This window comes from Homarus americanus, unplaced genomic scaffold (genome assembly GCF_018991925.1).
Source record: "Homarus americanus isolate GMGI-L3 unplaced genomic scaffold, GMGI_Hamer_2.0 scaffold25827, whole genome shotgun sequence".
Classification (NCBI taxonomy): domain Eukaryota; kingdom Metazoa; phylum Arthropoda; class Malacostraca; order Decapoda; family Nephropidae; genus Homarus; species Homarus americanus.
The window spans coordinates 8,022,750-8,045,158 of record NW_024738300.1 but is presented as its reverse complement, the minus strand read 5'-3'; the positions used below and the strand labels follow the sequence as shown (position 1 = coordinate 8,045,158).

The window sequence follows — 22,409 nt, the reverse complement described above, 5'->3', positions numbered from 1 at the left end:
TTGGGCTAAGTAAATATATATATATACAGTAATACCCCGCTTAACGCGGTTTCGCTTAGCGCGATTTCACGTATGCGCGGTGCCTCGCCAGAGCCGAACTTTCACTTAACACGGGTTTTTTCCACGTATACGCGCAGAGTGTCTGGCTCGAGACGCTATTTTTAGATTCGCCCCACCCACCACCCTGTCTGACTGCCTGCCTGCCTGTTTTAGCTCATAAAATTCATACAAATTACCAGGCCAGAATATAATTTACATTGCTGGAATTCTTACAATATGATGATCATTTTGAATATAAACATCATAGATTTTGCATTAGACATACAAATTTTAGATATAATGTTTACTCTGAGTAAATATGTTATTTTTTGTGCAAAATATATGACATTTGTATTCAAAATATTCCTGGTCTTACAAGGAATCCAGCAATGTCAATTATATTATCCTAACTTTAGTTTAAGGTATTATTTATTACTAAAAAGGTAAATATTCTGGTTTTCCCACACATCTGGTAGGGAGGGTTGGTGGGGGGGAGGGTTGGGACGGACGACCACCTGGCGCGGTTGGAAGAGGGGGGGAGGCAAGGTGGGGTACTTTGATTGACAGATAGTGTCGTGAATAATATTTTTTTTTTATTAACTGAAGATATTTGTTTTAGCTCATAAAATTCATACAAATTACCCGGCGAGAATATAATTTACATTGCTGGAATTCTTACAATTTGATGATCATTTTGAATATAAACATCATAGATTTTGCATTAGACATACAAATTTTAGATGTAAATATGTTATCTTTTGTGCAAAATATATGACATTTGTATTCAAAATATTCCTGGTCTTACAAGGAATCCAGCAATGTCAATTATATTATCCTAACTTTAGTTTGAGGTATTATTTATTAAAATTTAGTGGTTTTCCCCCCAAAATTTCTCAGAGAGGGAAGAGCCAGCGAGTGTAGTGTGAGAAGAGGGGGAGGGAGTTGAGTCCATTATTTGAATGGACATTAACTTGGCAACTGTATTTCTCTATTTCTCTTAAGTATTAATTGTGTGCATGTACCATCATAAAATTAAGATGTTATTTTTACTACAACATAGGTATTGTGTCGGAAAAAGTAGAGTTTGGGGGTCCGGCCAGTCTCTATTGGAATTAATCCCATATGTTCTGTTGTTCACTTAACGCGGTTTTCACTTAACACGGTACCCTGTGGGTTCAATTGACCGCGTTAAGCGGTTTTGTTGCCAGAGAGGATATGTATCATTCATATTGCATGACCTTCAAGCTCTTGCTCCGTCTCTAGAAGACCCATGCAACTAAAAATAAATGCAGTAAAGTACACTTACTTTGAGGTGTGCATGTAGAAGGCTCCTGGTTGATGATGATGATGATGGGAATTAAAATGGGGGTGGAGGAGAAGGGAGAAGAGAAGGCATTGGGGTGGAAGAGAAGTCACCCCATGCTGCCATTTCACCCATAAAATTTTAGTTCACTTAGTGTAATTCAAGATTATTTTCTTTAAATTAACACTGCACTGTATTATATACTGTCAATATGTAAAATATATTTAAAAATGACCAATAATTTGACTGGAAACACAGAAAAAAAAACGTTTATGTTGAAGAGTCTCAAACAAGATGTTCCTTCCTCTGAACTGGTAAACAAACTGACGCCAAACTTGGTTTGTTGAGTGGCTGTTTGGCGTGCAAAAAACTAGCCTCCTGTACTTCAATTATGTTCAATAATTGTTAAAATGACTAAAAAAATTAATATAAAACTTTTAAAATTATTGAATAGTACAAACTTCTTGATATTTACTAAAATGGTAAGGAATTTAAGCCCTAAAACCGATTACTGTATTGACAGAATAATACTACAGCTGGTGGGCAGCCAAATGCAGGCAAAAACATGTTGGGAAAAATTCGTAAGGAATTCGTTAACCGAGGGTTTGCTCGTTAACCGAAGTGAAGAATCTTATGGAAGGTAATTCGTTAACTGAAATTTTGTTAACCAAGGTGCTCGTTAACCGAGGGATCACTGTAGATGTGGAAGTGATCCTAAAATACTGGTTTATATCTTAGCCTGGAGCCGTGGACCCAATATTGCTTCTCCCTCCCTCTTTCCACAAGTGTGTTGTTGAGGTTAACAGGAAGTGAGTGTTGGTTGTGCAGTTCTGTGTATGACTAGGAGTATGGAACACACTAGTTCTGTGTGACTTACAAGCCTCTAAAACTGCAGTTTCTTTCTTACCTATTTCTAATGTCTAATGTTATTTGTAGGGAAGGTTAATCACGGTTAATTTACCAGCTGCTGATAGGGCAGAGTTTTCGTAGGTCTAAGGCAAATTCCTAAGATACTGTACTCTGTCTTGGCTCAGTTATAAGCCAGGATATGAGGATCAACCCCACACTTTTATCCCAGAATTGTGTTAAATAAGTATAATAATGTCATCTAGTACAGGGTATATCATTTTTATGTGGTACAGTAATTTACTTTAAAACTTTTTCCAACTAACATTTGTGTTGATTTTTACTTTGTTAATTCTTTTGTTTTCATTTTGCTTAGAAATCATATCAATTGTACTTTTTACAAACAAATTTCCCTTTTTAATTTTTACTTCCATCAGTAAGAGAGCCATCCCCTACAGGTGGGGTTCGAGAGTGACAGTGACATGCAGGGAGATGGAGAGGCAGCAGAAGCAAGGAGAAAATTATCTGGGTCTAAAAAACTGCACCAGTGCCCATACTGCTCATACTCAAGTCCCCAGATAGCTACTTTACGGAATCATATCCGCACTCACACTGGCGAGAGGCCATACTCCTGCCCCTATTGTTCCTTTCACTTCTCACAAAAAGGTGCCCTTAAAAGGCACATCCGTAGTCACACGGGAGAAAAACCATACTCCTGTCCTTATTGTCTCTTCCGCTCGGGTCGTGTTTGCCATCTAAGACGTCATATTCGTACTCATGGGAGACCAGTTGCGGAGGTAATGGGGAAGAGCAAAAAACCAATGCTTTCCCCCACTAGTCATGAAAATACAGGTGCCTCATAAATGTAAAAGTTTGTGCAACTATCTGATTACATTTTGAGGAGAGTTTGAAAACTGACTGGTGACCAGTGTTTTTACAGTGCATTTAAAGCAGGAACAGAGGATTAAGAGAGGGCAAGGTGTTATTGACACCTATTCCTAAATTTTTATAAGTTATCTAAAAAAACCAAAAAACAAAAAAGACTGAAGTTACGTGTCACATATAATGTTAATTGTCATAATCATATTCCCCCCTCTGGTGAGAAGGGTTATGGAATTCATGGACTTTACAACACATTGACTAATTTTAAAGTGCTGAAAATGGATCCTTGTGATATTGATATGAGGAATACTGTACTGTACAGCAATTCATATTGGAGATCCACCTAGGATAAGAGCCCAGTAAATAATAGTAAAATAGTGCTTTGTGAGAGGCACTTTTCTGAGTGTTATACAGTACAATGTAATCTTGGAAACATTTGTATATAAATTAACATTTGAAAAGTTTTAGTTTATTAGTTTATAAATAAAAAGATATATATATATACTGTACTGTATATATATATATATATATATATATATATATATATATATATATATATATATATATATATATATATATATATATATATATATATATATATATATATAGTTGTACCCCACTTAACGCGGTCAATTGAACCCAGAGGGTCCCGCGTTAAGTGAAAACCGCGTTAAGTGAATAACAGAACATATGGGATTAATTCCAATAGAACCCAGCCCGACCCCCAAACTCCACTTTTTGACGACAAATAACTATGTTGTAGTAAAAATAACATCTTAATTTTATGATGGTACATGCACACAATTAATACTTAAGAGAAATACAGTCGCCAAGTTAATGTCCATTCAAATAATGGACTCAACTCCCTCCCCCTCTCACACTACAGTACACAGCCAGCTAACAGATGGTCGGTCGGTCCCTCCCTCCCCCCCCCCACCCCCCACCAACCGTCCCAAGGAGATGTGTGGGATAACCTCAAACTAAAGTTAGGAAAATATAATTGACATTGCTGGATTCCTTGTAAGACCAGGAATATTTTGAATATAAATGTCATATATTTTTCACAAAAGATAACATACTTACTCAGATTAAACATTTTATCTAAAAATTGTATGTTTAATGCAAAAAATATGTTGTTTATATTCAAAATGATCACCAAATTATAAGAATTCCAGCAATGTAAATTATATTCTGGCCGGATAATTTGTATGAATTTTATGAGCTAAAACAAATATCTACAGTTAATAAAAAAAAAAATATATTCTTCAACACTATCTGTCAATCAAAGTACCCCACCTTGCCTCCCCCCCTCTTCCAACCGCGCGGTCAGTCCCAACCCTCCCCCCACCCCCCACCAATCCTCCATTCAGTATTAAATAATACCTCAGATTAAAGTTAGGATAATATAATTGACATTGCTGGATTCCTTGTAAGACCAGGAATATTTTGAATATAAATGTCATATATTTTGGACAAAAGATAACATACTTACTCAGATTAAACATTTTATCTAAAAATTGTATGTTTAATGCAAAAAATATGTTGTTTATATTCAAAATGATCACCAAATTATAAGAATTCCAGCAATGTAAATTATATTCTGACCGGGTAATTTGTATGAATTTTATGAGCTAAAACAAATATCTTCAGTTAAAAAAAAATAATTCTTCACTGGGTAACAGATGGTCGGTCGGTTGGTCCCTCCCTCCCCCCCACCCCCCACCAACCGTCCCAAGGAGATGTGTGGGATAACCACTAAATTTTAATAAATAATACCTCAAACTAAAGTTAGGATAATATAATTGACATTGCTGGATTCCTTGTAAGACCAGGAATATTTTGAATATAAATGTCATATATTTTGGACAAAAGATAACATACTTACTCAGATTAAACATTTTATCTAAAAATTGTATGTTTAATGCAAAAAATATGTTGTTTATATTCAAAATGATCACCAAATTATAAGAATTCCAGCAATGTAAACTATATTCTGGCTGGGTAATTTGTATGAATTTTATGAGCTAAAACAGGCAGTCAGGCAGGGTGGCGGGTGGGGGGTGGTGCGAATCTAAAAATAGCTCTCGAGCCGGACACTCACCGCGTTGCTGTGGAAAAATCCGCGTTAAGTGAAAGTTCAGCTTTGGCAAGGCACCGCGTATATGCGAAAACGCGTTAAGTGAAAGCGCGTTAAGCGGGGTAATACTGTATATATATATATATATATATATATATATATATATATATATATATATATATATATATATATATATATATATATATATATATATATATATATATATATATATATATACTGGATAACACAACAATATCATACTTTATGTACTATGTTAGATGACTGTTGATAAGATGCAGTAAACATTGTTTTATTATACTGTATAGTAGCTGTAATTGGTCCTTTTTATCAAAATAAGTAGCTTTATAATTGTATTTTTTTAATGAAGGTAGTTGTGTATGTGAGACTGAATGTGATAGTTCTTAAGGTGACTGTTTTAGATCAAAACCACTTTGATAAATTCAGTAAAGTACTATATGTATACAGTACTGTATATGTCTTGAGCATTGTTGACACTCTCATGCATATATTTTATCCTGATTTATTCATTGTTATGGCAGTGATGGAAAGAAAACTTCATGATAGTTGGTACAGTAGCATATGGAAGACATAAGTTAGGATTACCACAAATTTAGTTTAAATATGTATTTATTTATTTTTTTAATGAGGAATAACCTACCTGGGCACAGGTCATCGACCTACAACGGGACCCTGGGGGCAAAATAATAAGAGTAAAAAAAATTAGAATTAGAGGAAAAAATCAATCTATACTACGAAGATGCCGTAAAACCAGCTTTTTGATGTGAGACATTGTAAGAGGGTGGAAACACAGAAGAAGGCAGAGCATTCCACAGTTTGGCTGTGTGAGGAAAGAAGGATGTACTATAACGGGTTATTCTAGTATGACCGACAGCCACACAGAAATGGTAGGCACCGTGGGCAAGATGAGTGTTACGAGCCCACGGCCTTGCCGACGGTACACAGGATGCCAAATCCACCGAACATTGCCCGTTAAAGTACCTGTAAAAGAGAGAGAGTGAAGCAACATTGCGGCTTAGAAAAAGGGAAGAAAGATTGTCAACTAAAGGAGAGTCAATAAGACGAAATGCTTTGGATTCCACCCTATCTAGCAGTTGGACAGAAGAAGAGCCACCCTAGATATGAGAGCAGTACTCCAAGTTAGGACAAATGAATCCCTTATATACTTGAAGCAATCACTCAGGAGTGAAGTAGCTACGACATCTGTACAGCATTCCCAGCTTTTGGGAGGCAGCTTTAGCAATGTTGTGGATAATGTTAAGACATCATCAACTTTCAGGTTATAGTCACATATGTACATTATCATTAGTGTTTTCATTTCAGTAAAATTTCCTTAACTAACTGCCAAAATTTTTCGGCTTTCACCCAAAATCCAAACAGCTGTCACAATACGGGATTAAATATTTTTTTGTAATTCATGCAAAAGCTTTTTTGTTTGTGTTTGTATGCTGTGTTACATGTTATGCTGACACCAATATACAGTATACAGTGTACTACGTATTTATACACACAAGTGACCCAGTTCATTATTTTGTTAAATATATTTTTATAACTTGATATCAGTCATGAGTCACTTGAAAATATGTCCACAAAGACAGTGGGTTCAGGAACTTTGGGAAGCCCAGAATTCTGTGGCTTGGGTTAATATGACAGTTGGCCATTGCCCCTCTTGATCTGAGAAACTACAATGCAGTTGCCTGAAATTTAGGAGGTAATGGGTCATAAGTTTGCACAATGAATTAAAACCCATTTACTGAGTGGGAAACAATTAGCCTCACATCCAGCTACAACCTCCTTGAGGTAACACTTGTCCCCGGCTCCATCTAATTTAAGGAGAAGATTATGACCTGCCCTCGAACATAGTGTGCACCATGAACTTTGCTAGGCTTTGCTGCCTTAGTTGTTGATGCAGGGAAAGAATACAGAATATGAATTATCATTTGCAAGTTATTACTTTCCTAAACAGGGAATAGCTGATGTATGATTTATTATTATTATTATTATTATTATTATTATTATTATTATTATTATTATTATTATTATTATTATTATTATTGCAGTATTATTATTATTATTATTATTATTATTTTTATTATGAAGGAGCTGCCCCCATACTTGTAAGAGGAATCAGTGTCATAGTTTGGGGAAGTGAGAAGAGATGAATAACTGTGATTTACACCTTGACTCGGTTTGTACATAAAATCCTCATCAAGAATCATTAGTAGTGTTCTTTAAGGGGTTGTGTACTTATCCATGTTCATTTTTGTGTGAAACATGGACTGGCCTTTCTTGGAGTAGTACAAGATGATTGGGCCCTAAAGGTTGAGTTAGTGGATTATCTCCTCAAGTATGAGCAGCTCAAAGGTTCTATCCCCAGGAATGGTTTCTCAGAGGGTTTATCAAGGCCATATTCTCAATGTTAATATTGCTCTTGTTAGCACATAACACCCTATTGGCTTGTTTTCCTTTGGATTACTGGATGAATTGTGTTAATGGATTCTTACTTATCTGATAGGCTTTAATTTCCCCGTCCTCAACATAATCCAAATTGTCTTCAGTTTACATCTGTAACTTTGAGTCACAGGTAAAATAGAGATATAGTTGCCTAACCTTGTCCTTAATTTACTTGCCTAAATTTTTATGGTGGTTTATTTTGTTTTTTGGGTGGCTAGTTAGTAAGTATGGTCTTTATCTATTGTTGCTTTGCATTTGATTTGCTGGGGTTAGGAAGGATTTTTATAATGGAAAGAAATGTTACTCCTCCCTGTGACTTGAACAACTCCAGGAATGGCCTAGAGTTGAGGGTTTAGGCATATTCAGCATTGTTTGTAGCTAAGACATGGGTGGTTCTCCCCTGTTGTCCCCTCTATTGTTAGCTAGTTTCTGTATTCATGAGTCATTTGTGTTGCTGGTAGTTGTTGACAAATTATAAATATTCGATTGATTATGAAACCCCACTTTATAACTGAGGCTGAAAAAATACTCAGATCCCACTTTTCTTTTGTGTTCCTTGTATTTGTTATTTTATTTATTTATTTGTTTATTTGTTTAACTGAGCCTCGTAAGTCAAGAATTGAGTAACATTGGACTATGAAATCTCACAACTCACAGTTCTCAGCCTTTTGGAAACTGGAGCTTCTTGGACTCCCCTTTTTTAACTGTTGGTGTTGGGAGGCAATTGATCTTCACATTAGCCCCAGCAGCTGAGCTTAGAGCTTCCCTGTGGGTCACAGATTGCAATCAATGAAGAGGGAGTAGAAATGGTGTTGTGTTTTCCTATGTTCATTTAAATTACACATTCATTGTCATCATTTTTCTTTCACACCACCTTGTACTACATCAAGCACTAAGTACACTGATGTTTGAGAATGGTATCCTGGTCCTTTATATTGTGGCTCTTGGTGCAATTTACCTAGACACTGATGTCATCCACTTCCAAACAAGCATTTTATATAAATAGGCACGCAAAGAATACTATACAGTATGTAAAATGCTTTTTTTGTTTTGTTTTTACAAATATTAAAAAAATGAGAGTGGAAGGTTGAGGTGGCACATAATACAATACAGTACTCTCAATAAGTGAGGGGGGGGGGGGGTAATGGTGGCTTTGTCTATGGCTGACATTATACAATGCATTTAATTTCAGCTATCTTTCTCTAATACAATTATACCAGTACATGTGGACAAATTCCTTCTCCATATTTTAAGCAATACTCACTGCTTCCTACAAGTCCTTACAATTGTTGGGAGTATTTGAATTACCTTTGAGTATACAGTAATATATATTTGGGATTAACCTGTCATTCATCACCTAGGCAGCCCATTTATATTATGGGGTGCACTTTGAACAGGTTAAAACTTTTTTTTCAGTGCCTTTTAGTCTTTTGAAGAGTACAGTACAGTACAGTACAGTACAGTACAATACAGTACAGTACAGTACAGTACAGTACAGTATATCTGAATAAAAGTGAGAGTTGGATAACACGATGGAGATGGGAAGACTAAGTAGATGGAAGGATGAGATGAAGAATGCACGAAAAAATGTTGTGATAGATGAATGTCCAGGTAGCAGCAGTGTACCTGAGTAACCAGAGAGTATGGTGTCAAGTGGTTCTGTGGATATCACAAGAATTTAAATGAATAGATGGCAAAAATGAAGAGAGTCGGTTTTAGCTCTCATTTCAAGTCATTTGCAATATATAGTAGTGGGAGAGAGCTTGCAAGAACAAAAACAATTTATGTCAACCCAAATAGTGAATTTATCCTTGTCAAAAACTAAGAAATATTTATATCTTGCCAGCAAGTTTCATACCAGTAATGCTATATTAGAACTGTTACTGTGAATGACTAAAATGTTCATTTCATTAGTGTAATTCATCATCACACATTATTAGTAAATTATATGTCTATGTCACAGGTAAGGCTTACCCCCAGTTACACTTTCTTGTTGGCGACATTTTGGGTACAGTCACAGGAGATGATGTTAATGATTTGGAGAATTGTTATTTAATTCTCAGGACTCTGTATCATGCACTACTTATAATGTTTGGTTTGAATTTTGAAAATATGCTGGTGGTTGTTAGTCTTGTGTTACATACACAATACCACAGATCTGTGTCCAGATTTCTTGTTTTATTGATGAAGATTTTCTTTTTGGGTAAGTTAACTTTCATGTTTTTTAATACCCCTGTACTGTAATGAAGGAAATGTTTAATTTCAGCCATTTAGTGTGAAATATAACCTGTGTGTGCAGAATTAGATCACTGAATAGGATGGGCATCCTTTACAGATCAGCCTGACCACTGGTGGTCAGAGTACCAGCGGAGGAGGAGCCCTAGAAGTTGGGAAGAGCCAATCTACTATCTACGATTTGCACAAGAATCCCTTCTATTCTTACTCCAATCCCGAGAAAGATATTTTGATACGAGGCAGTTACACTTTCATGGGGAAGAAAAAAAACAAAAAGCCATATTCATGTGCACAGTGTCCATATGCTACTGCTTCAAAGAGTAATCTCGTCATTCACCTTCGTACTCACACTGGGGAAAGACCATATTCCTGTCCTCAGTGTTCATTTACTGCTTCCTTTGAATACAATCTAAAGGTTCATATGCGAACCCACACAGGAGAGAAACCATACACATGTCCAAATTGTCCTCTAAAATTTTCTCAGAAAGCTCACCTTAAAAATCATATTTTTACCCATACTGGGGAAAAGCCATTTTCCTGCCAGATGTGCACAGCTAGATTCAGCCGAAGGAGCAATCTGAGGAGACATATTAGGACACACGAGTAAACTCTTCTGTGTAGCATAGGATGATGTAGCTTGTGATAGAAGCATGTAACTAATACAGGAGTCATAATGCATGAATGCTGTACAGTATTTTCATTCCATTTTTAGATTTTCGTGGCATGCTGAAGAGCCTGTGCCTGTTAATTACATATAGTTGTGTGAATATTATGCTGGACTTTCTTTGGTTATCTAGTGAAAAATCTTAAGTGGAACTACTGTATTTCTAATGCCTCAGCATAATTATATGTAATATATGCTTTATTAATGGCTGTAGACCTTAGTATTCATTCGAAGAATACTGAAGAACCACAGTGTAGTATAATATATTCTTTACAATTCTTGTACAGTTTTGGTCACTATTGACCAATTAACTAAGATCTGTCTTTTTTTTTATAGTATCCACTATAGTGTGAAGAAACTGATTGGTTTCTGGTTGCTGAGTCACAACCTCACATCAACAAATTTAAAGCCATCTTTTTCTGGTTAGGGTTTGGTCAAATATATTCGTGTGAAAATATAGACTTTAACCTGAAAAATTCCACGATTGTACGTATATTAATACTTAGTATCCAGCAATACTGTACGTACAGTATATGGGAGCTGAGATAAACATGAGCACAGCTTAGTCAATAGGTCAATTAATAAAAAGTTTATGAATGAACATATGCATTATTTAACTTTTGAGCGCATTGATAAACTTTGAACCAAAAGGTTGAGGCTACAGAGGTTCTCTTCAATAGCTCCATTGCTTCCGATTTATCTAACTTGGTAATTTGGATTCCAGTATCTGCCATGTCACAAGTTTATATCGGTGATATGTTTTACTTATTTGAGTATACTTAACTAAGTCTCAGGGCAATATTATGGACTTACACCATGAGGGGTAAAAATCAGATAAGTTTTTGTAAGTGAGAAGTACTGTACTCATGTTCATGTTGTTTGATTTTTAATAAACATTAAAATACATTTCACCCATTTCCCCCAATGCAATACTCTGCCAGTCAGAATACAGTACACTATACTGTACTGTACTGTATTACTGTCTAGACAACTCAACAGACCCCCAGAGTAATCCCAGTGGGATTTTTTGTTTACATAATAATGGTGTTAATATATGTTACATAGTGTTTTACTACAATTTTAAGTAAAATATCATGATTATATACAGAGAGGGAGAAAGTTGATGTGTTTACTGGTGGTGCCTATGTTGCTGCCACTCTCTTTAACCCTTTAAGTAGTGAGTCCCAATTTTCCCACTATGCTCAGGGCAATAATTTTGGAAATATATAAAACTAAAATAAGCTTTATAAAGTTGTGGACTAATACAGTAAATTTTATACATTAAAATAAAATAAAATATATAAAAGGCAGTACTGTTCAGTACTGAGAACTGGGTTCAGATAAGGCCAAATTAATTTTCTTCAGAGAATGAGAGTGAGCTTGCCCTTCCTCTCTGACATCTTGATACACACTGAGACTTGGAATGATGGTCAAGGTAGCAGTAGCAACTAAAGAGGCCATAAATCCCACCAATTTCTTTGAATGTCAGTGGGAATAATTGAAATGTAATATTATGTACTTACCATATTAGGCCCATAGGGCCAGGTACAGACTGTTACACATTTACTGCTCAAAGGGTTAAACTGCCACTGTAATATATGAATAAGTTTCATATTTAAAGGTACAGTATGCTTTTGGCTAAACAAGTTTTGGTCCAAGCACAGGTTACTGATATAATGGCTCTCATGATTTGGTACAGTTCTTGTATTACTTGTTTGTTCCCTTCTTGTGATATAGTTTATATAGAATGTGAACCATTGATGTTAAAAATGGGGGATAAATATGTTAATCAACCCATTTTGTTGTTGATAACTTATTAGCTTAGTGATGGGTATGGTTGCAGTAAGTCACTCCTTGTGTAAAAAACTGCAAAACATGATACATTATATTAGTCATGTTTAGGATCCATAAAGTGAATACTGACCTCACCTCAAGAGATGCACACTGAGACACAATGAGGAAAATATTTTGAAACATTACTACTGGTATTATGATAATCTTTTATTAGACATTATAGGGATAATTGAAAAATTACAAATGTTATAATTTTTATTTTTCTTAATTCGATTTGGTCTTTATATAGTATAGGGATAATCATGTACATAATCATAATGCCGTGCAAACTAGTTACTGTATAAGATTATGCCATCCTTGCTAACCAAACCTCACTTAACCTAAATTAACTTGCCCTTTCCTAGCTCAGTTTCAATATAGTTTGGTTATGATTATTACAGTGTGATACTAAAAGATGCCTGAAATGAAACAGAGTAAATCTGACCACATATGAACCAATTTCTGTTATAAGATAGCAATAAGAACAATGTTATTTCTGTTTGGCAAAACCATTAGTAACATTCTAAGGTTTAATCTGGTGTGTGTGTGTGTGTGTGTGTGTGTGTGTGTGTGTGTGTGTGTGTGTGTGTGTGTGTGTGTGTGCGCGCGTGTGTGTGCGCGTGCGTGCGTGCGCGTGCGTGCGTGCGCGCGCGCGCAGACATGTAGCCTGACTGGTACTCTTAAGAAAACAGTGGATCCCTGTAAAAACAACATAGGCTCTAATAGGCAGGGCTTGATTATTGAGCCAAATATGAAGTACACATCCATATTGTATATGAAGTAACGTGGAGCAACAGAGACTAGTAAAAAGACCAAGAAGAAGGTGGTGTGGTGTGGTGTAAGAGGATCTTTTACTCATTAGAGAGGATCCAGAGTGATGGACTGAGACTAAAAAAAGCTGTCAGGGATGGTGTAAAATTGTAAGAACAGCCATGGGTCTCGATAGGCCCATCATGCCAGCAGGAAAGAGAAAGTATGTACTAGGCCATATTGATGGTAAATGTAAACAAAATAAAAGGAGATGAGGGAGACAGAGTTGAATTACTGGAGAGAAATTGATAGGAAGATTTAAAATTTGTATGGAGACAAAACTTTGTTCATGGAGGCAAATATGGAGACCTGCTGGGAAATGTTGAGGTGTTATCATTATATATGTGTGCCAAGTACTGTATTAGCTTTGTGCACACAGTACAGTACAAGGAAGGAACAACTTAAATGTGTCAGAAACAACATGCTTGAGACCACTGTGTGGAGTAAATAGGATGTAAGGAATAACACATACAGAGATGAGATGTGGAGGTGAATGATGTATCAGACAGAGGGCAGAATAGGGTCTGTTACTAGTGGCATAAGTTATGGGACGTGAGAGATTGGTAAAAAGTACATCAGAAGAAGAAGGAAGGATGGGGTGAAGATTACACTAGAAGGGAGGGGGATAAACATCCATGAAAATGCAGTGTGTCAACGAATGAATGGATAACATGCCATCCACTGACTTTTGGGGATTGACATTGGTGTGGTGTGATGTGGTGTAGCATAGTGTGGTGTGGTGTGAAGAAATTTTGAAGGTAAGCATTGTAATCAGTTGTCTACCAAAGCTGAAGAATTAATGAATAAACCTAAAGTACTGTAATTTAAATAAGGCAAAGAAAGTGGTCTAAACATAAACAAACCAATGAGCATTACAGTGTTCTTCTCTACAGCATGGCAGACCAGAACCCTACTCATAAGAAATTGTATAGCTACATATGACAACATCTTTTTTCTTGAAGACATGATTGACAGCTGATCCATCCCTCTCCAAAGTCTGGCTTACCCACTCTACTCTAAATGCAGATAAGGAAATTGTACGCTGAACAAAATTATTTATGATCAATATAGATCATAAGAGTTAAATTTCCAGCCTCTGAATGCTCCTCATAGTTTAATAGTTTGGTCAGAATCATATTTACAGTACAGTTAACCCTCACTTTACGCGGTTAATGTAACCCGGAGGGTCCCGCGTAAAGTGAGAAACGCGTAAAGTGAATAACATAACATATGGGATTAATTGAAATGGAGTCCGGGCCGATCCCCAAACTCCACTTTTTGACGACACACTACTATGTTGTAGTAAAAATTTTATCTTAACTTTATGATGGTATGAAAAAACAAGTAATATAGAAGAGGGTTAGGTTAGGAAAGATAAAGGTTAACATAGGAAAAATAAAGGTTAGGTTAGAAAACTAAAAATTAGGTGTAACACTTACGGTAGTAGAAGAGATGGGTCGGCATGGCTTCCCTGACAAATCCCTCAAAGTCATCTTCACTGCCACTATCACTGGCTTGGGCTGGCTGTGGTGGGTTGCGGGCGAAGAAATCTGTTATGCTTTGCTGACGGCTGGTGTTGATGTTGTCGTGATACACCTTGATGTACGGCTCCATAGCCTGCACCAGCCGGGTATGGAAAACTTCATAGCGGTCATCGTCATTGTCGCGGGAAAGGAAGGACTTCATCTTCTCTGCACACTCCATGGCACCCTTAATATCACTATGACTTAAATTGTGTTCTTCGGAGAATGACCACCTTCTTCCTCCTCTTCACTGACGTGTTCTTCTTCCAACATCTCGTCGGCAGTCACTTCAGGATCTCTGATCACCTCCAGGATGTCGTCGTTGGTGGTCTCGGAGAAGCCTGGAACTGTAACAGTCTGCGCAGCTTCTCTGGCAAGGTCCACTGCTACTGCAACATTCTGAACCTCACCAGTCACAGATTGACTCCTCCTCTCACCTGGTATTCCATGCAACACATGTCTCCATGCGTGACGAATTGTAGCAATAGACAGCTGATCCCATGACTCCACCAAGAAGTCCACAGCTTTCTTGATGTTAAATACTCTCCAGAATTGTTTGAAGAGTATTTTTTGCTGTTCTAACTGTTGATCCTCATCTTCTTCGCTCTTGCTATCGGTGGTGGTGTCACTCAGGTTACGCAACTCTTCCCTGGTGTTGGTGTAGTCGTTCAGGAGCTGGAATTTTTTTGGTTGAGAATGCAGCTTTCACATTGCAAATCAACTCCTGGTCCATGGGCTGGATTAATGACGTAGTGTTGGGAGGAAGGAAGACCACTTTTACGTTGGGGTGACGATCTAACAGTAGGGGCGAGTGTCCTGGTGCGTTGTCCAGCAGCAACAAAATATTGAATGGCACATTCTGTCGCTCACAGAATTTTTTTACATCGGGAACAAAACAGTCATCAAACCAGGAGAGGGACAGTGTAGAGAACATCCATGCCTTACGTGCGGTCAGCCAGTGGACATTTAGCTTGGTCATGTCCATGCTCTTGTAGGCGTGCGGCTTGCGGGCTGTGTGGATCACCGATAACTTGAGCTTACAGGTACCGGAGGCATTGGTGGTAAACAGGACGGTGATGCGTTCCTTCTGCATTTTCCGGCCCCGAATCCTGCTGGCATTCTTCACAACGAAGGACTTGGAAGGTAGCTTTTTCCAGAAAAGACCAGATTCGTCCATGTTAAACACCTGGTCGTCACTGTACTGTCCTTCCTCCATAATCTCACGTAAAAACGGAGGAAATTCCCGAGCCGCAGCACGATCAGCACTCGCTTCTTCACCACCAATGTTTATATTGGTGATCTTGTTCCGGATCTTAAACCTCTGTAACCACCCAGAGGAAGCATTAAAGGGTTTGGGCTCTGAAGTTCCCATCTTTCGTGCCACTGCCATGTACAGTTCACGTGCGTAGTCCTTAACAGAGCGCGTGTCGACCGCCATGTTCCGTCGCGCCTGACGCACCAAGTACCTCACAAGTAATTTTTCTGTCTTGAGAAGCACCTGGTTGTGAAAATACTTGATCATAGAAGCACCTGTAGACTTTGTGATCTTCATGTGCTCCTTTATCTTGGCTGAATCCTTCTTTATAGTCCGGATCGTAGATTCGTTCACACCATGCTGGCGCGCCAAATCAACCTGCCTTGTTCCTTTCTCCAACTCTTGGATGATGGTATACTTCACCTCGTAGCTTAAGGAACGTCGTGTCTTCTTTGGTTTAGTGCCGCTGGGTCCAGGTAAGGAAAGGTTTCTCTCTGGGGGTGGTGGTCCGGCGGAAGCCATTTTACGGAACAATGGATGCGCGTTTACACGGAGTGGCCTTGAGGGATGAAACTGCCGCGGCTAGGTCAAGCGTCGTCTTTCCTCCCTCCCTCCCTCCCCCGGGTGGACACGTCATAATACTTTAAGCCAATTACAGCTAGCAGCAGAGGGGGGTAGGGATGCATGGCCAATCACAGGTCTGATACGTCATATGACGTCAGTGATAACGCAACAAAGACACACACTGCGCAACCTTACCGCGCCGCTTGCCCAAGCGGAGGGAGGAGGAGGGAGAGGCAGGCAGGCAGGCAGGCGGGCGGGTGGCGGGTGGGGCGAATCTAAAAATAGCGTCGCGCCGGACACTCTCCGCGTAATGGGGTTCACGTACCGCGTAATGTGAGCACGTGAGGTTCTGGCAAGGCACCGCGTAAACGTGGAAACGCGGAATGCGGGACCGCGTAAAGTGAGGGTTAACTGTATTTGAATATGAAAGAAATTGCTTGAGTGCAAATTAAATTAATAGTTTTCATCCTACATCTGGCAATGGTTACCTGTACAAGTGTAGGGATGAGGAAATGGAGACAGATTTTTATTGCATGACTGACAGTTACAAATGCCTGTCTAGGAAGTTTTCATTACAATTTTAAATTACCTGTAAGTTCACTTAGATATTTATAATATGGATTGGTTTTAATTCACTAGAAATAAGAATGAATAGATATTGAGAAAATTAATTACCAAGAAAATATTTTTAGTGATCACTGAATAGGGCGAGCAGTGCTTACATTGGTTCTTATTGCTATATGCCACTGGTGATTAAATGTTGGTTTGTGTGAATTAAAAGAAACCATTTATTACACTGTACAGTAGGGCTAATGACTAGTGGACTAGTTGATATGCTTACTGTATTATCTTATAGGGTGAGAAGAGGCTGTTCCAGCCAATTATAATCATCTGTAGAATTATGGCATACATTGTTCATTTGCCCAGAGACAAGAGAAAATGGTATCTCCAGTTGGTCAGCATAGCCAATGCCCTGGCATGGTATATCATCTCAGGTGTCACAAGGTGTGAAAGGGTGTTAGCCCCTTTGGCATCAGATCTTGCAGGATGGCTGCAGGTATGTCATCTCAGGCAATGTAGATGTTTGGTCATGCAAGGCAGCATTAAGCATGTCATCTCAGGTTGTGCAGTGTCTAGTGTCAGGCTTTTTGGTGTTAGATTAAACAAGGTAGCAGTAGGCTTGTCATCTTTTCTCAGGTCTTGTGATGTGACAGGTGTTGTCCCCTTGATAATTTTATATTTGAAAAGCCATCATATCATGATAATTATATATGTAAGAGAAGAAAAGGGGGACTATTTAATAGTTTGTCCCTCAATTTAAAAAGTGGTAGGAACATGTGTGGTACTGTACTCATATTCTGCATCCCCTGCCAGTCAGCACCTATGGCTACACATCTTCTACTCAAGCCATTTAAATAGAGAAATTTATGCTCTTTCTCCATTTTCATCTGATCTTATATTTCGGTGACTAATTGGGGCATTATATGATATATTTATATGTCATTGATAATTCCATTGAAATTAAAGTATTTAAATGTACAGAAATGTATTAGTTTTCTTATTTTGAACATAAGAAAGTTGTTATGGAAAACTTTTAGTTTATAAATCATTGACTGTCTTTTATGGACTCCTTCTCTGTGCAGATATAGGCAGAACTATAACTTCATGGTGTTTACATCTCATTTTTCCTTGATGTTATGATACATATTTACCTACCTATCGTACTGTACTGTACTGTCTACAGGAGGTACGTTACTGACTGGTGAATCTCTCATATCTTTATACTGTACACATTAATGTATAAATCTCCACTTGTTGTCCAGAGTGTTTAGAAATTCTGACAAACCTTTTTGAGCGTGTTTGTTGGAATACTGATGTTGTGTGTAGAGGTGCAGTCTTTAGTAATCAACGGGTACTGTTTGAAAATTCTGTATGGAGCTCTGTGTTTTGAATGTATGAAAACAGAAAAGTTAATACAGTTGTACCCCACTTAACGCGGTCAATAAAACCCAGAGGGTACCGTGTTAAGTGAAAACTGCGTTAAGTGAACAACAGAACATATGGGATTAATTCCAATAGAAACTGGCCCGACCCCCAAACTCCACTTTTTCCGACACAATACCTATGTTCTAGTAAAAATAACATCTTAATTTTATGATGGTACATGCACACAATTTATACTTAAGAGAAATAGAGAAATACAGTCGCCAAGTTAATGTCCATTCAAATAATGGACTGGACTCCCTCCCCCTCTTCTCACAGTACACTCCCTGGCTCTTCCCTGTGAGAAATTTTTGGGGGGAAACCAGGTATAGTAATAAATAATTCCTCAAACTAAAGTTAGGATAATATAATTGACATTGCTGGATTCCTTGTAAGACCAGGAATATTTTGAATATAAATGTCATATTTTGCACAAAAGATAACATATTTACTCAGAATAAACTTTACATCTAAAATTTGTATGTCTAATGCAAAATCTATGATGTTTATATTCAAAATGATCACCAAATTCTAAGAATTCCAGCAATGTAAATTATATTCTGGCCGGGTAATTTGTATGAATTTTATGAGCTAAAACAAATATCTTCAGTTAATAAAAAAAAAATATTCTTCACGACACTATCTGTCAATCAAAGTACCCCACCTTGCCTCCCCCCCTCTTCCAACCGCGCGGTCAGTCCCAACCCTCCCCCCCACCCCCCACCAATCCTCCCTTCAAGAGTTTTTAACATTTAGTATTAAATAATACCTCAGATTAAAGTTAGGATAATATAATTGACATTGCTGGATTCCTTGTAAGACCAGGAATATTTTGAATATAAATGTCATATATTTTGCACAAAAGATAACATATTTACTCAAGAGAAACATTTTATCTAAAATTTGTATGTCTAATGCAAAATCTATGATGTTTATATTCAAAATGATCATCAAATTATAAGAATTCCAGCAATGTAAATTATATTCTGGCCGGGTAATTTGTATGAATTTTATGAGCTAAAACAAATATCTTCAGTTAATAAAAAAAAAAAATATTCTTCACTGTAACAGATGGTCAGTGGTCGGGCCCTCCCTCCCCCCCACCCCCCACCAACCGTCCCACCAGATGTGTGGGAAAACCAGAATATTTACCTTTTTATTAATAAATAATACCTCAAACTAAAGTTAGGATAATATAATTGACATTGCTGGATTCCTTGTAAGACCAGGAGTATTTTGAATACAAATGTCATATATTTTGCACAAAAAATAACATATTTACTCAGAATAAACTTTATATCTAAAATTTGTATGTCTAATGCAAAATCTATGATGTTTATATTCAAAATGATCATCATATTGTAAGAATTCCAGCAATGTAAATTATATTCTGGCTGGGTAATTTGTATGAATTTTATGAGCTACAACAGGCAGTCAGGCAGGGTGGGGGGTGGGGCGAATCTAAAAATAGCTCTCGAGCCGGACACTCACCGCGTATATGTGGAAAAAATCCGTGTTAAGTGAAAGTTCAGCTCTGGCGAGGCACCGCGTATATGGTAAAACGCGCTAAGTGAAACCGCGTTAGGCGGGGTAATACTGTACTGAAAAACTGTTTGAATAGATAGACAAACATACAGTAATTAACTGATTCATTAAATATAAGTACAGTATCTGTAGACCTTTTTGTTGAGAACTTGGGAGGTAGTGAATTTAGAAGTAGATCAGTAATATATACTTTACAGGATTAGATTTGTAAGGATGTTATAAGAAGCTATCAAGATGCAGTCAGTAATGACAATCATGTGATAAGTTATGGTTGTGATAGTACAGAAGGTGGTGCTGAGAATCTCAGTGGTGTTGGTTTAAGTGCTAGCATTATTTTTAGGACAAAATTTAGAGCTTACAGTTTCCTACTAAATTGAAGTGGTAGATACTTATACTTTGTCATACCAATGAACACAAAAACATTTCTTATAATTGTTTCGTGTAATTTAACCTGCAAATTACTTTCTCTAGTTCTTACTGTGGTGATGGCAATTGAATGCTATAGTATATCCTCAGTTATAGCCTTACTTTTGGGAGTGTTACTATTTGTGGCCAGTAGGTCGTTTTGAGAGAGCTATTAGACATGTCACTACCAAAAACCTCATTAGTAGTCCACGTTTCCTCATAAGGTGTGCAGAGATTGACATCAGGGTATGTTATCCTAAGTGACAGTGTTGTGTTAAACCCAATGGAACCATTACAGCATACACTCCCACTCAGATCTGTACAGATCCTGGGGTTGTCAGAAGGACCAGAGGGAAGTTACATCAGTAATTAATCCTGAGTTCCCTGTTGGTAGCCACTCTACTAAGGCTTTCCTCTGGATATACCATACCTAGTAAGAACACTTTATTTTTGCTTATACTTATTAATTGTTATTATAAAGTTTTGGCTTTTGCTCTACACTTTAAAAGATGAGTTTGTTAATGTTCAGGAGCCAGGCATCCTGGATTTCTTTCATTATTAATCATTTTTCAAGTTTTAATTATGGATGCAGCGGATAGTAAGTTTTTTGGATATCTATCAAACCAGTCAAGCCAGATACTGGATATCCAGCAAAGCAGTCAGACTGGATACTAGGAAACCACTCAGGCTGGATACTGGATATCCAGCTGGATAGCAAAAGTTCCATGGATACTGGATAGTTGCTGGATATCTGGTGCATCCCAAGTTTTAATGGACAATTTTCTTTGCACATAACTCTAGTTGACCATTAGTGGTATAAAAGCCAAGTGGGACGGGCAGGGTTTTTTTTATTAATGGGGTCTTTTGGGAATTCTTGCACAACTGCTGCCATATTAATAAGGTATACAGTACTGTATTATAGTAAAAAACTGTTCAATCTTTATCAGAATAACTCAGCTAATGAAAAAATAAATAATCTTGTACATAAACTCTGCTGTCTGTGGACAATGTTGTGTACAGGACTCCCCTTGTTTTGGAAAAAAAAAAAGTAGAAACTTGATATGGAACTTTGCTATTGTATTTACTCGGCTCCAATAATAATTCAAATGGTTTCAGGGAATTACTCTCTGTATTCACTTTATTACCAACTAGTGACCCATGTCACACATTGAAGCAAGTTTAAAGGGGAGCATCCTACTGAAGCACAAAATTCGTTAATAATTGATCAATCAATATCATTTTCCTTCCAGCAGTTAAGGACACCAGATTCATGTTGTTATACCCCTGAATTGGTTCTGCCTAATCCCCAATACCTGATTTTTCCCTGATATTCTTATAAATTTTCAAATCGTACATCTCCGTAACTTCTCACTACATTACGTTGAAATTCACGTGGAATATAAGTAATTTACTCCTCTTGAATGTGGCATATAGATATTTCTTGATATCACTTTTGTTTTAGGTGCATGAATTTTTTCCTCAGTTACCATTTTTTCCTCCAAATATTCATGAAGATAAATCATCAAATAATAAACCAAGCCAAATAAAAAAAAATCGATATGTTCAGCTATGCACAGTATGTTATTCTACTACCTGTATTTTTATTTTTTATTTTTTACTAGAATCGGCCATAAATGGCTGAGCCTTAGGGATTTGAAGGTTAGAAAACTCTTTTTGAGATATGGGCCCAAGAAGGGTGGCACGAGAGGAAACACAGTCAAACCTGACTCTCGCTTCTTTGATGGGTAACTGCAGCCTCAGACTCTGGTCCTGCTGCTAGCTAGCTGAGAAAGGTGCAAAAATATTATTATAAATACTTTTCTACAGCTTGTGCTACATAAACAAAAGGGCCCTCTTATTGAAGGGAGGTAGAACAATCATGCAAAACTACATAAATATTACAAATTATGCAATCAAAATATGTCAGCAGATAGCCATAGGCAACAGCTTTC

General features: G+C 37.3%; 1 protein-coding gene across 4 annotated transcripts in view; it reads left to right on the top strand.

The window, feature by feature from the left end:
• The window catches only part of LOC121873816 (zinc finger and BTB domain-containing protein 7C-like), a 114,994-nt gene that overhangs the window by 68,611 nt on the left and 23,974 nt on the right, over positions 1 to 22,409 (top strand). Inside the window, exon 6 of one of the 4 annotated variants that reach the window (XM_042377539.1) lies at positions 9,976 to 11,445. The exons of 2 other annotated variants lie outside the window; for them this stretch is intronic. In XM_042377539.1, coding sequence (XP_042233473.1) covers positions 9,976 to 10,482 — 507 coding nt within the window. In that variant the 3' untranslated portion in view covers positions 10,483 to 11,445. Of the gene's footprint in view, positions 1 to 2,646; positions 3,490 to 9,975; positions 11,446 to 22,409 lie in introns of those variants that run through there. One more of the 4 variants, XM_042377543.1, reaches the window with a different exon arrangement.